This window comes from Mauremys reevesii, linkage group 1 (assembly GCF_016161935.1).
Source record: "Mauremys reevesii isolate NIE-2019 linkage group 1, ASM1616193v1, whole genome shotgun sequence".
Classification (NCBI taxonomy): Eukaryota; Metazoa; Chordata; order Testudines; family Geoemydidae; genus Mauremys; species Mauremys reevesii.
In genome coordinates, this window is record NC_052623.1 from 3256524 (window position 1) to 3268453 (window position 11930).

At 48.2% G+C, this 11930-nt stretch overlaps 2 protein-coding genes across 2 annotated transcripts; one reads left to right on the forward strand and one right to left on the reverse strand.

Annotated features, from left to right (window-relative positions):
- The first annotated feature begins 249 nt into the window (after positions 1-249).
- Positions 250-1197, forward strand: LOC120395592 (olfactory receptor 52E4-like). Its single transcript, XM_039520122.1, has one exon. The coding sequence runs from the start codon at positions 250-252 to the stop codon at positions 1195-1197; it is 948 nt and encodes a 315-aa protein (XP_039376056.1).
- Positions 1198-10401: 9204 nt separating this feature from the next.
- Positions 10402-11352, reverse strand: LOC120379781 (olfactory receptor 52R1-like; the record flags this gene model as incomplete). The annotated part of the gene is made up of 2 exons (XM_039497291.1): positions 10402-10407; positions 10513-11352. Coding segments are annotated over 2 exons (846 nt in total), but the record flags the coding sequence as incomplete, so codon positions are not given.
- Positions 11353-11930: the final 578 nt, after the last annotated feature.

Below are 11930 nucleotides of genomic sequence, written 5' to 3' on the forward strand. Positions count from 1 at the left end.
CTCTGAATAATGAAAATGTCATTTTTAATGTCATTTTTCAGTGTGTGAAGAGCGCTCAATCTGCTTCTCCCATGAGAACAGCCTCCACTACTGCATGCAGTGTCTCATATTAACGTTGTCTCTCCATGCAGGCATTTCTACTGCGACTATCACCCAAGAGCCTGGGAACACACAGAAAGTCAGGGGAGCATATGGTAAATGCAGAAGACACCCTTATGCCTCAGAGTTGGACACTTTCTCCCCTAAGCCATGTCAGATTCGAACACAACCGACTTCACCAACCCCTCAGCTTTCATCCTACTTGGCATTCCTGGCCTGGAGGCAGCCCATATGTGGATCTCCATCCCCTTCTGCACCATGTACGCCATAGCCATCTTGGGGAACTTCACCATCCTGTTCATTGTGAAGAGGGAGCCGAGCCTCCATGGGCCCATGTACTATTTCCTCTGCATGCTGGCCGTCAGCGACCTGGTCATGTCCACAGCCACCATACCCAAAACACTGAGCATCTTCTGGTTCAATTCCAGGGAGATCAGTTTCAGTGCCTGCCTCACCCAGATGTATGTTGTTCACTCCCTCTCAGGGATGGAGTCTGGAATCCTCGTGGCCATGGCTTTTGATCGCTATGTGGCCATCTGCCATCCCCTGAGGCATTCCGCCATCCTGACAAACTCTGTTGTGGCTAAGATAGGCCTGGCTGTGGTAATGCGCAGTGGCATACTCGCATTACCCTATCCCTTCCTGGCGAGGCGGTGGCCATATTGCAGAACGAACATCATCCCACACTTCTATTGTCAGCATATATCTGTGGTGAAGCTGGCCTGCGCTGACATCCGCATCAGTAGTTACTATGGCCTGTTTGATCTTCTCTCTGTGATAGGAATGGATGTGTTTTTTATCGCTGTGTCCTATACTCAGATCCTCCGGGCCATCTTCCACCTCCCCACAAAGGATGCCCGGCTCAAAACTTTTGGGACCTGCATCTCTCATCTTTGTGCCATCTCAGCTTTGTATGTCCCAGATTTATTCTCCTTTCTCATGCTGCGGTTTGGCCACAATGTGCCACTGTATGTCCTCATTCTCATTACCGGTGTGTACCACTTCGTTCCCCCTGTGCTGCACCCCATCATCTATGGGGTGAGGACCAAACAGATCCGGGGCAGGCTGATCCAGCTGTTTACTCATAAAGAGACCTAAATGTTTTCTCCTTGTGCTCTGGGTCTCAGACTGAGCTCCGTGCAGAGCTGCCTGGTGCATGGTGCCAGGGCCTCTTCCCTGAATCACTTACTGGACAGACAGAGACACATTAAACCCTTCCCTGTCCTTACTGTGCTCTGTCGATGTGATGAACTGGGGAATCAGTCTACGTACACTATACTGGGTGGCCGCCTTTCTAATCCATGATAGATGGATTCCTGGAATTACAATCTTACCGCATCTCTTCTGTCAAGTCTTGACCCTGCTGTGTGTCTTCTCCCCAATGCCCTGCCCCCGTCTCTTGTTCCTCTCTTCCCTTCCCGTTGTCAACTGCAACATAGTCATCTCTAAAACCAATATGTTCTCACCTCTTGTGGCACGTTACTTAAGGGACACAGGTTAGTGTTAAAATTTTAATGTTTATTCTTAATTTGTTACTAACATTGTGGAGAGAGAGACCCCATCAGGACTCCTGGCTGACAAAGCCCTGGCTGGGATGATTTAGTTTGGAATAGGTTCTGCTTTGAGCAGTGGGTTGGACTAGATATCTCCTGAGGTCCCTTCCAACCCTGATATTCTGTGATTCTATCATACCTGGGATTTATCTGAGTTCTGGGAGGCGGGTGGGGTATAGTGGGTTGCAGCAAGAGGCAGATACATCTTGGGTCTAAATGAGATGATCAGAATGGCTGTTCCGGATAACACCAATTGTCCATGTAGCCCTGTGTTGTGTATTTGGTTGTCATGGTTTTTGTTGCTATGGCAACTGAGTTAGATTATTATGGGTTAGCTCAACCGGTTTCAACCGGCTGAGTGAGCTCTCTGTATATCTGTAAATAAAATGGTGGTTTTGGTTAGCTGCCTGCTCTCTGGCCTCAAGTGATTGCTTCCTATACCGGCTGCCCCAAGGATTTAACACTGGCGACGAGGGTGGGATCCTGGTGCTGCTCCAGTAACAGAAGGAAGTGGAAGTCAAGGTAAAGAACAAACAAACAAAAAAAAGCTGCTTGTTTGCACTGACTGTGAAAGTGAAACTAAAAATCATGGCTACTCTGACCAGGCCCCTGGAGCCTTTTGATGAGAATACAGAGCAGTGGCATGTGTATACTGAGCATTTTGAGCTTTTTGGTATTGCAAATGACATTACAGAAGCGAAGAAGGTGCCAATATTCTTAACTGTTGTAGGGGCTAAAACCTACTCTCTGCTACGCAGCTTACTGCACCCTGTTAAGCCTGAGACTAAATCTTACAGTGACATTGTGGAAATCCTGGGGTCTCATTTCTCCCCAAAACCACTGGTAATTGCTGAAAGATATAGGTTCCACAAAAGAGACCAAAAGGAAGATGAAACAGTTGTACAATTTGTAGCCATTTTAAAAAAGCTAGCAGAACACTGTGAATTTAAAGAGATGTTTAATGATGCCCTGCGTGACAGGTTAGTGTGTGGCCTCTGCAGTGAAGCTATACGGAAGCGCCTACTGACAGAGGCCCAGCTTACATTACAGAAGGCTGTTGATATTGCTGTCTCCATGGAACTGGCAACAAGGGAGGCACAATACATCGGTGCATCCCCTAGGGTGCAAAAAGTGTCACAAGAACTGACCCACAAAACGGTGCAGAGTCAAGAATGTTACCGCTGTGGTAAGCTGGGTCACCAGGCATCAGAATGCTGGTGTAAGGACCTGGTGTGTCGACACTGTGGCAAAAAAGGACACATTGAGTATGCCTGTAAACAAAAGAAAAAGAGCCCTGTGGTCTGGCCAACAAAAAGAGGAACCTTGCATACCCTAGAGCAAACCCAGGATGATCACCAATGGAGTCCTAATACCAGTTACCCATAGCTCATGGGCCACTCCTATCGTTCCAATCGTGAAGAAAGATGGCTCTCTCCGGATTTGCGGTGATTTTAAAGTCACTGTCAACCCAGTGTTGTGTGCAGAGCAATACCCGCTTCCCCGCATCGATGACCTCTTCGCAGGCCTGGCTGGGGGACAAAAGTTCAGTAAGATTGATCTGAGTCAAGCATATTTACAGATGCACGTCGATGAAAAGTCCCAAGAGCTGTTGACTATTGTGACTCATAAGGGGCTTTATCGATACTGTCGCCTACCCTTCGGAATAACATCTGCTCCCGCCCTGTTCCAGAGGGCTATGGACCAGATCTTGTGTGGCTTGTCAGGAGTTCAGTGCTATCTGGATGATATCCTGGTCACTGGAAGAAATGAAGAGGATCACTTAAAGAATTTAGAGGCTACCCTACAAAGACTGGAAGAGTATGGCCTACGAGTTCGCAAAGACAAGTGTGAATTCTTCAAGCCCTCTGTTGAATATTTGGGACACATCATTGATTCTGCAGGTCTTCATAAGGCCCCTGCAAAAGTTAAAGCTATTGTGGAGGCTCCCCCACCTCGAAATGTAAGCCAGCTGCGCTCGTTTCTAGGACTCCTGAACTATTATGGAAAGTTCATCTCACAGTTAGCCACACTGCTAAAACCACTTCATGAGCTCCTTGGGCAGAACAAGGCCTGGAAGTGGACTGAAGCCTGTGATGTTGCGTTTAACAAAGCTAAGGATGCATCGCTAAATTCTGAAGTTCTAACGCACTTTGATCCATTCTTACCACTGCAATTGGCCTGCGATGCCTCCCCTTATGGAGTGGGAGCAGTCGTGTCACATATTATGCCTTCAGGAGAAGAGAGACCTATTGCTTTTGCTTCACGCACTCTAAGCAAAGCAGAAACTAACTACGCCCAAATCGAACGTGAGGCATTAGGAATTGTTTTTGGAATTCGGAAGTTTCATCAGTACCTGTTTGGGTGAAAATTTACTCTTCTCACAGACCATCGACCTCTGACATCAATTTTTGGACCCTACACAGGCATTCCCCCATTAGCTGCTAGTCGTATGCAACGTTGGGCATTGTTACTTTCAGCACACACATATGAAATCAAATATCGGAAATCCACTCTGCACGGCAATGCAGATGGCCTCTCAAGGTTGCCTTTGCCGGTCAAACACCAAGATAGTGCCCAAAAGGAAATCTTCTACTTTGAACAGGTAGAGAATACACCCATCACTGCTACTCAGATAAAGAAGGCAACTCGCGTTGACCCAGTATTGTCCCACGTTATGGACCTGGTGATACATGGAAAATCTCGACAAACCTCTCCGGTCTCATCCGACCTTGTTCCCTACATGTCCAAGCGGACGGAGTTATCGGTCCAATCTGGTTGTTTGTTGTGGGGGAGACGTGTCATTATTCCACCACCACTGAGATCACAGATGTTAGAACAGTTACATTCCGGTCACTGTGGAATAGTGCGCATGAAGGAAATTGCACGAAGCTATTTTTGGTGGCCTGGACTGGACAGCGCTATTGAAGAGAAGGCAAAAGCTTGTATGTCATGTCAGGGTGTGAGGAATGCACCCCAGTGGGCACCCCTACACCCATGGGACTGGCCTGAAAACCCGTGGCAACGTATTCACGTTGACTTTGCTGGCCCCTTGAAGGAAGCATGTTCTTGGTGGCAATAGATGCCCATTCTAAATGGCCAGAAGTCTCTATAATGCAGTCCACTTCTGCAGAGAGTACTATCCAAAAACTACGAGGACTCTTTAGTCGTTTTGGTCTGCCAGAACAACTTGTGAGCGACAACGGACCGCAGTTCGTTTCTCAGGAGTTTCAAAATTTTATGAAGGCAAATGGGATACACCACATCACGTCAGCACCATATCATCCGTCCACCAACGGATTAGCTGAAAGATTTGTGCAGACAATGAAAAACGCTTTGAAATCAGCAAGGGGACAACACTCCATTCAAAAGCATCTGGATACCTTTTTACTTTCCTACAGAAACACACCTCATGCTACGACCCACGCATCTCCGGCCTTTCTAATGATGGGACGACAGCTGCGCACTTGCTTTGATCTGCTGAAACCTTCTGAACCCAGACAAATTGTGCAACATCAGCAGCAATATGAAGTCATCAGACGGGCACCCAGAGCAAAAGACCGAACCTTTAGCCCAGGACAGCCAGTTTTGGCTCGGAATTATACTTCCAGAGCTAAATGGGTTCCGGCCACAGTCATCACTCAAACAGGACCTGTTTCCTACACAGTCCGGACTGCAGAGAATCTTACCTGGCGGCGACATGTAGATCAGCTGTTGCCAGGTCATGCCAGTCCTCAGGACCCATCTGCAGTTGAGGGGTCTGACTTCACCTCTTCTGGTGAGGGACCGAATCACGAGTCACCTGTTTCTGACTGTTCTCCTCCATTACTGCCGGCGGCTGAGATACCCCTTTGCCCAGCACGAGCTGATACCACCTCCTCACCTGTTCGTGCTGCGGACCCTGAGCCCCTAGTGCTTTTGGGTGCAATAACACCAGAAGTTCGCCGTAATCCACCTAGAGACAGAAGGCCTCCTCATCGGCTGGATCTTTAGCTAGGGCGAACCCACGGTTATGGGGCAAAATAATCCCCAGGGTTTAGCCGGGAATGGAGGCAGTCTACCCTCCTTCTCTAGTCTAGTGTGTGTTTTATTTAGGGGATGTTCTTATTAGGGGGGGAGGAATATGTTGTGTATTTGGGTGTCATGGTTTTTGTTGCTATGGCAACTGAGTTAGATTATTATGGGTTAGCTCAACCGGTTTCAACCGGCTGAGTGAGCTCTCTGTATATCTGTAAATAAAATGGAGGTTTTGGTTAGCTGCCTGCTCTCTGGCCTCAAGTGATTGCTTCCTACACCGGCTGCCCCAAGGATTTAACAGTGCCCCTTCCTTAGGAGGCTGGAAGCTTTAGCACCATCGTTTGACAAAAACATGGTGGGATGCTGCATGATTGAGCGTGTCCATTTATATCATTGTTGCTATGACTGTTATACAATTGCGACAACACTTGTACAAAGTACGTCACTGTGACATTCTATACCTTGGGGGAGTGTCTTGAAACTCCCATATTCCTCATTTATATATGATTGTAATCTTGCATATAAAGCGTGATTTATGAGGTATCAAGGTAAAGGTTATGATCTGCTGAAAGTCATTTCTCTAGCCATATATGTATATCATTAATGCATAAGAAGTTATGAGAATTATCATAGAATCATAGAATCTCGGGGTTGGAAGGGACCTCAGGAGGTATCTAGTCCAACCCCCTGCTCAAAGCAGGACCAAACCCAACTAAATCATCCCAGCCAGGGCTTTGTCAAGCCAGGCCTTAAAAACCTCTAAGAAAGGAGATTCCATCACCTCCCTAGGTAACCCATTCCAGTGCTTCACCACCCTCCTAGTGAAAAAGTGTTTCCTAATATCCGACCTAAACCTCCTCCACTGCAGCTTGAGACCATTACAGGTATTAATACAGACTCTGGGTTAATTAATAAGTAAAAAGTCATTTTATTATATACAGAAAGTAGGATTTAAGTGGTTTCAAGTAGTAACAGACATAATAAAGTAAGTCACCAAGCAAAATAAAATAAAATGCGCAAATCTATGTCTAATCAAACTGAATACAGATAAGATCCTCACCAGTTCCAGAATGCTCCATTTTACAGGCTACTCTCCTTTTAGCCTGGGTCCTTTGTTCCAGTTTCCTTCAAGTATCCTAGGGGGTGGAGAGGTTCCCTCTTTAGCCAGCTGCGGTCAAAATGGTGGGGTTTCCCCTGGGCTTAAATAGACTTTCTCTTGTGGATGGAGACCCCCCTCCTCCCTCCTATGCAAGGTCCAGCTCCAAGATGGAGTTCTGGAGTCACCTGGGCAAGTCACGTGTCCATGCAGGACTCACAGTTTTTACAGGCAGAAGCCATTGCCCACATGGTATCTTGAATGTCTCCAGGAAGACGTCTTATGTGGACTGGAGCATTCCCAGATGCATTGTTCCTTAAGTGCTTCTTGATTGGATACTTAACTTTGCAAATTCCTTTCTTCAGGAACTGACCAAATGCTCTACTAAGGTTAGTTAGAAATCAAGCCAGTACACGACCAATATTCATAAATTCAAATACAAAAATGATACATGCATACAAATAGGATTAATAGATTCAGTAAATCATAACATTTACATAGATATGTTACATGGCATACATAGCATAACACATATTCTAGTTATATATGTTTGTGTGTGTGTTTATATATACTGTGGCAGAGCTCTGATCTTGTTCCCGTGGGTCCTGCGCTTCTAGGTGGTTTATGCTAGCCTCAGTGGCTCATTGTGACCCTCCACGTAGCCCTTCTCTCTCTAGGGCCAGGGTTACAGTCTACTGAGCTCTTTTCATCATAGGCCTGCAAGGAGCTTGGGGAGAGAACTCCCACAGTCTCTGTTCAGCCTCCTGTCCTGACAAGGACCTGACTTTCCCTTCCAGGAGATGTTCCTGTAGTGGCAGGTTGGGGGGAACCCAGGCCCACCCTCTACTCCGGGTTCCAGCCTAGGGACCCTAATGGTAGCAGTTGTTGGCAGCCAACCTTTCACTGCCAGAGTTGCTTCATTTCCCTGGGCCACTTCCCCACAGCTCTCCTGCTTTTCCCTTCTTCACCCTTACCTTAGGGCTCCTTAATGATGGTTTTAGGGTGTCTTCAGTAACCAGCCCTTCAGCCGCACTTCCTCTCCTCTAGCTCCCTGGCTCTCCCCTGCCTGATTGGAGTGAGCCCTTTTTATAGTATCAGCAGGGCCTTAATTAGAGCCAGGTGGTCACATTAACTGAATGGCCTCACCTGACTCTTTGTAGGTTAATTAGAGTCAGGTGTTCTCATTAGCCTGGAGCAGCCCCTGCTCTGGTCAGTCAGAAAACAGAAAACTGTTAATCCAGTGGCCAGTATATCTGCCTTCTGCTATTCTGCTGTACCCACCTGGCCTGAGTCTATCACAATATAGATACAAGCAGCAAAGAATCCTGTGGCACCTTATAGACTAACAGACGTTTTGCAGCATGAGCTTTCGTGGGTGAATGCCCACTTCATCGGATGCAAGAGTGGAAATTTCCAGGGGCAGGTAAATATAAGCAAGCAAGAAGCAAGCTAGAGATAACGAGATTAGATCAATCAGGGAGGATGAGGCCCTGTTCTAGCAGTTGAGGTGTGAAAACCAAGGGAGGAGAAACTGCTTTTGTAGTTGGCTTGTGGATGTGCAGGTGAATCCACCAATGTAATATACGCCATCATATGCCAGCAATGCCCCTTTGCTATGTACATCGGCCAAACTGGACAGTCTCTAAGGAAAAGGATAAATGGACACAAATCAGATATTAGGAATGGCAATATACAAAAACCTGTAGGAGAACACTTCAACCTCCCTGGCCACACAATAGCAGATCTTAAGGTGGCCATCCTGCAGCAAAAAAACTTCAGGACCAGACTTCAAAGAGAAACTGCTGAGCTTCAGTTCATTTGCAAATTTGACACCATCAGTTTAGGATTAAACAAAGACTGTGAATGGCTTGCCAACTACAGAACCATTTTCTCCTCCCTTGGTTTTCACACCTCAGCTGCTGGAACAGGGCCTCAGCCTCCCTGATTGATCTAACCTCGTTATCTCTAGCTTGCTTCTTGCTTGCTTATATTTACCTGCCCCTGGAAATTTCCACTCTTGCATCCGACGAAGTGGGCATTCACCCACGAAAGCTCATGCTGCAAAACGTCTGTTAGTCTATAAGGTGCCACAGGATTCTTTGCTGCTTTTACAGAACCAGACTAACACGGCTACCCCTCTGACTATAGATACACACACACACATATTTCCATAAAGCCTTATGGAGGGCACCGGCTGCCACAATGAGAATAATTTTCATAATTCTATGATTCTGCAATTGTACGATGATGCTGGGTAGCAGCTTAAGCTAAACAGCTTCTAGGTGTAGTGATCAAAATGGTCATGTAGAGCATATGTTAGACTCAGCTTCACCTTGAGAAACGAGTGCCCTGCAATTCCAGATAAGGTGCCATGTATGTGTTTAAATAGCCAGATAAAAAAATGTGCCATTTATCTCCTTTGCTGTGACCTACCGCAGCCTCCCCGGCCAGTGCCAGCATCCCACTTTCCTAGCTAACACAGGGGCTTATCCTATCACCTCACTTAGCTGTTCTCCCTCTAGCTTCAAAGCTGTTCCCTGGCCCTGCCCCCAAGACCTGGCTCAGGACAAAGGGCTCCCAGCCCAGCCCCATTGCAGGGCCCTGCCTGTTACAGGCCCCCCGCCAGGAGGAACAAAGGGGAGCTGAAAGCTAAGGAAATAAGCCACACAAGGGTCTCTGCCCTCAGGAGTTTGTAGCTGAGCTTCAGGGCCCACAAGCTGTATGGTGCACAATCTCACCCGCCTGCAACACAACCCTGCTACCAACCATCAGCTGCTCTTACAGGGTTTCCTAACTTCCCTCTCTGCTCCGCATTGGTCTGTCAGACCCAGCACTCTGTCCTCACTGCCCTCACTACAGGCTCCTTGTCAGGCTGCAGCAGCTCCTGTCCCAGCCCCAGAGCATAGGGAGCCCAGCTGGGGGGCAGGGGCGGAGGGAGGTGGAGATAATCCAGAAAATGTCGGGGCTGGGGAGCTGAGGAGCAAGCAACAGGGGTGGCAGTTTGGAGGAAAAGGCAGAAGTGAGGCAGGGCCTGGAGGAAGAGGTGGAGAGGGGAGTGGGGCCTTGACGGAATCGGTGGGAGAGTGGGAGGGGCCTTGTGGAAAGGTGTGGGGCAGGAGGCAAGGCCTTGGGGAACAGGTGGGGAAGGGAACAGGGTCCAGGGGTGGCTCTAGGAATTTGGCCGCCCCAAGCAGTCATGCCTGCGGGAGGTGCTGGTCCCGCGGCTTGGGTAGACCTCCTGCAGGCATGACTGCGGAGGGTTCGCTGGTCCCGCGGCTCTGGTGGAGCTCCCGGTGGAGCTTCATGCCTGCAGGAGGTCCGCTGCTCCCTGGGCTCCGGTGGACCTCCCACAGGCATGACGGCGGAAGGTCTGCCAGACCCGCCGGCCTCCCTGTGGGAAAATGCCACCCCCACGCGTGCGCTTGGTGCACTGGGGTCTCGAGCTGGCCCTGCAGGGTCTCAGGTGTCCCGTTACCAGCAATTAGAAAGGTGGCAACCCTGTCAGTTAATGAGCTGTACCCAGACTGATTCCTCGGTTTGTCATGCAGATGAAGCAGAGTAAGGCCAGGAAAGGATTTAATGCCCCTTTGGCCTTGCAGTCAGTGTTTCAGGGGAGAGGGACCAGCACCATGTCACCAGTCAGCTCTGAACGGAAACTAAAGCTCAGAGCCAGAGCACCAGGAGAAAACATTAGGCCTCTTTATGAGTAAAGAGCCGGATCAGCCTGTCCCGGATCTGTTTGGTCATTACCCCATAGATGATGGGGTTTACCATGGGGGGAATAAAGAGGTACACGTTGGGAAAGAGAACTTGGAAATGCAGGGGCACATTCTGGGCAAATCTATACATGAGAGAGAAGATGAGACCTGGGATATACAAGGCTAAAATGACAAAGAGGTGGGAGCCACAGGTACCAAAAGCCTTGAACCGGGCATTGTTTGTGGGGAGGTTGAAGATGACCCTGAGGATCTGGACATAGGTCATGGCAATAAAAATTGCGTCCAGACCCTTCACACAGAAAAGCACAAAGAGGCCATAGTAACTATTGACACGGGTGTCAGCGCAGGCCAACTTCACCACGGCCATGTGTCCGCAGTACGACTGGGGGATGACGTTGGTTCTGCAATATGGCCACTGCTTGGCCAGCAAGGGATAGGGCAGAATGATCATGCTGCCACGCAGCACTACGGCCAGGCCAATCTTGGCCACCACAGGATTTGTCAAGATGATGGAATGCCTCAGGGGATCACAGATGGCCACGTAGCGATCAAAACCCATGGCCACAAAGATGCCAGACTCTATCACTGAGACGCAATGAACGAAGTACATCTGGGTGAGGCAGGCACTGAAACTGATCTCCCTGGATTTGAACCAGAAAATACTCAACATTTTGGGCAGGGCGGACATGCACAGGACCAGGTCGCTGAAGGCCAGCATGCAGAGGAAATAGTACATGGGAACATGGAGGCTCTGCTCCGACTTCACAATGAACAGGATGGTGAAGTTCCCCAAGATGGCTATGACATACATGGTGCAGAAGAGAATGGAGATCCAGACATGGGCTGCCTCCAGGCCAGGAATGCCCAGCAGGATGAAGGTGGAGGGGTTGGTGAAGTCGGTTGTGTTGGAATCTGACATGGCGTAGGGGAGAAGGTGTCCAACTCTGAGGCAGAACGGTGTCTCCTGCATGTACCGTATGTTCCACTGACTTCCTGTATGTGCCCAGGCTGATGGTCACAGTACAAACACCTGTATGGAAACACAATATTAATCTGAGACACTACATGCACTACTAGAGGCTGTTCTTATAGGTGAAGCAGATTGGTCACTCCTCACACACTGAAAAATGAAATTTTCATTTATTAGATAAATGAATTATGATGACATGACCCTACTAATCAGAATTCCGTATTTTATAGTGCTCCCTTCCTCAATAATTCTTACACATTGTGGCATGGGAAACCTTAATAGACACCAGCAGGAAACATGATGGTGGATACTGTTTAACCATCATTGTTTCTAAGGCCTTCTCTACACTGCCAAGTTTTTTCATGAAAAAGCAACTGTATATGAAGAAACAGTGGCAGTGTCCATACTGAAAATCCACTTTCTATGATGGAACTCCTCTGTTTCAGTGACATCATAAAACCACCTTGACAAGAGTTGTA

Coding starts and splice junctions, on each gene's coding strand:
- LOC120395592 (XM_039520122.1), top strand. CDS start 250: ATGTCAGATTCGAACACAACCGACTTCACCAACCCCTCAGCTTTCATC.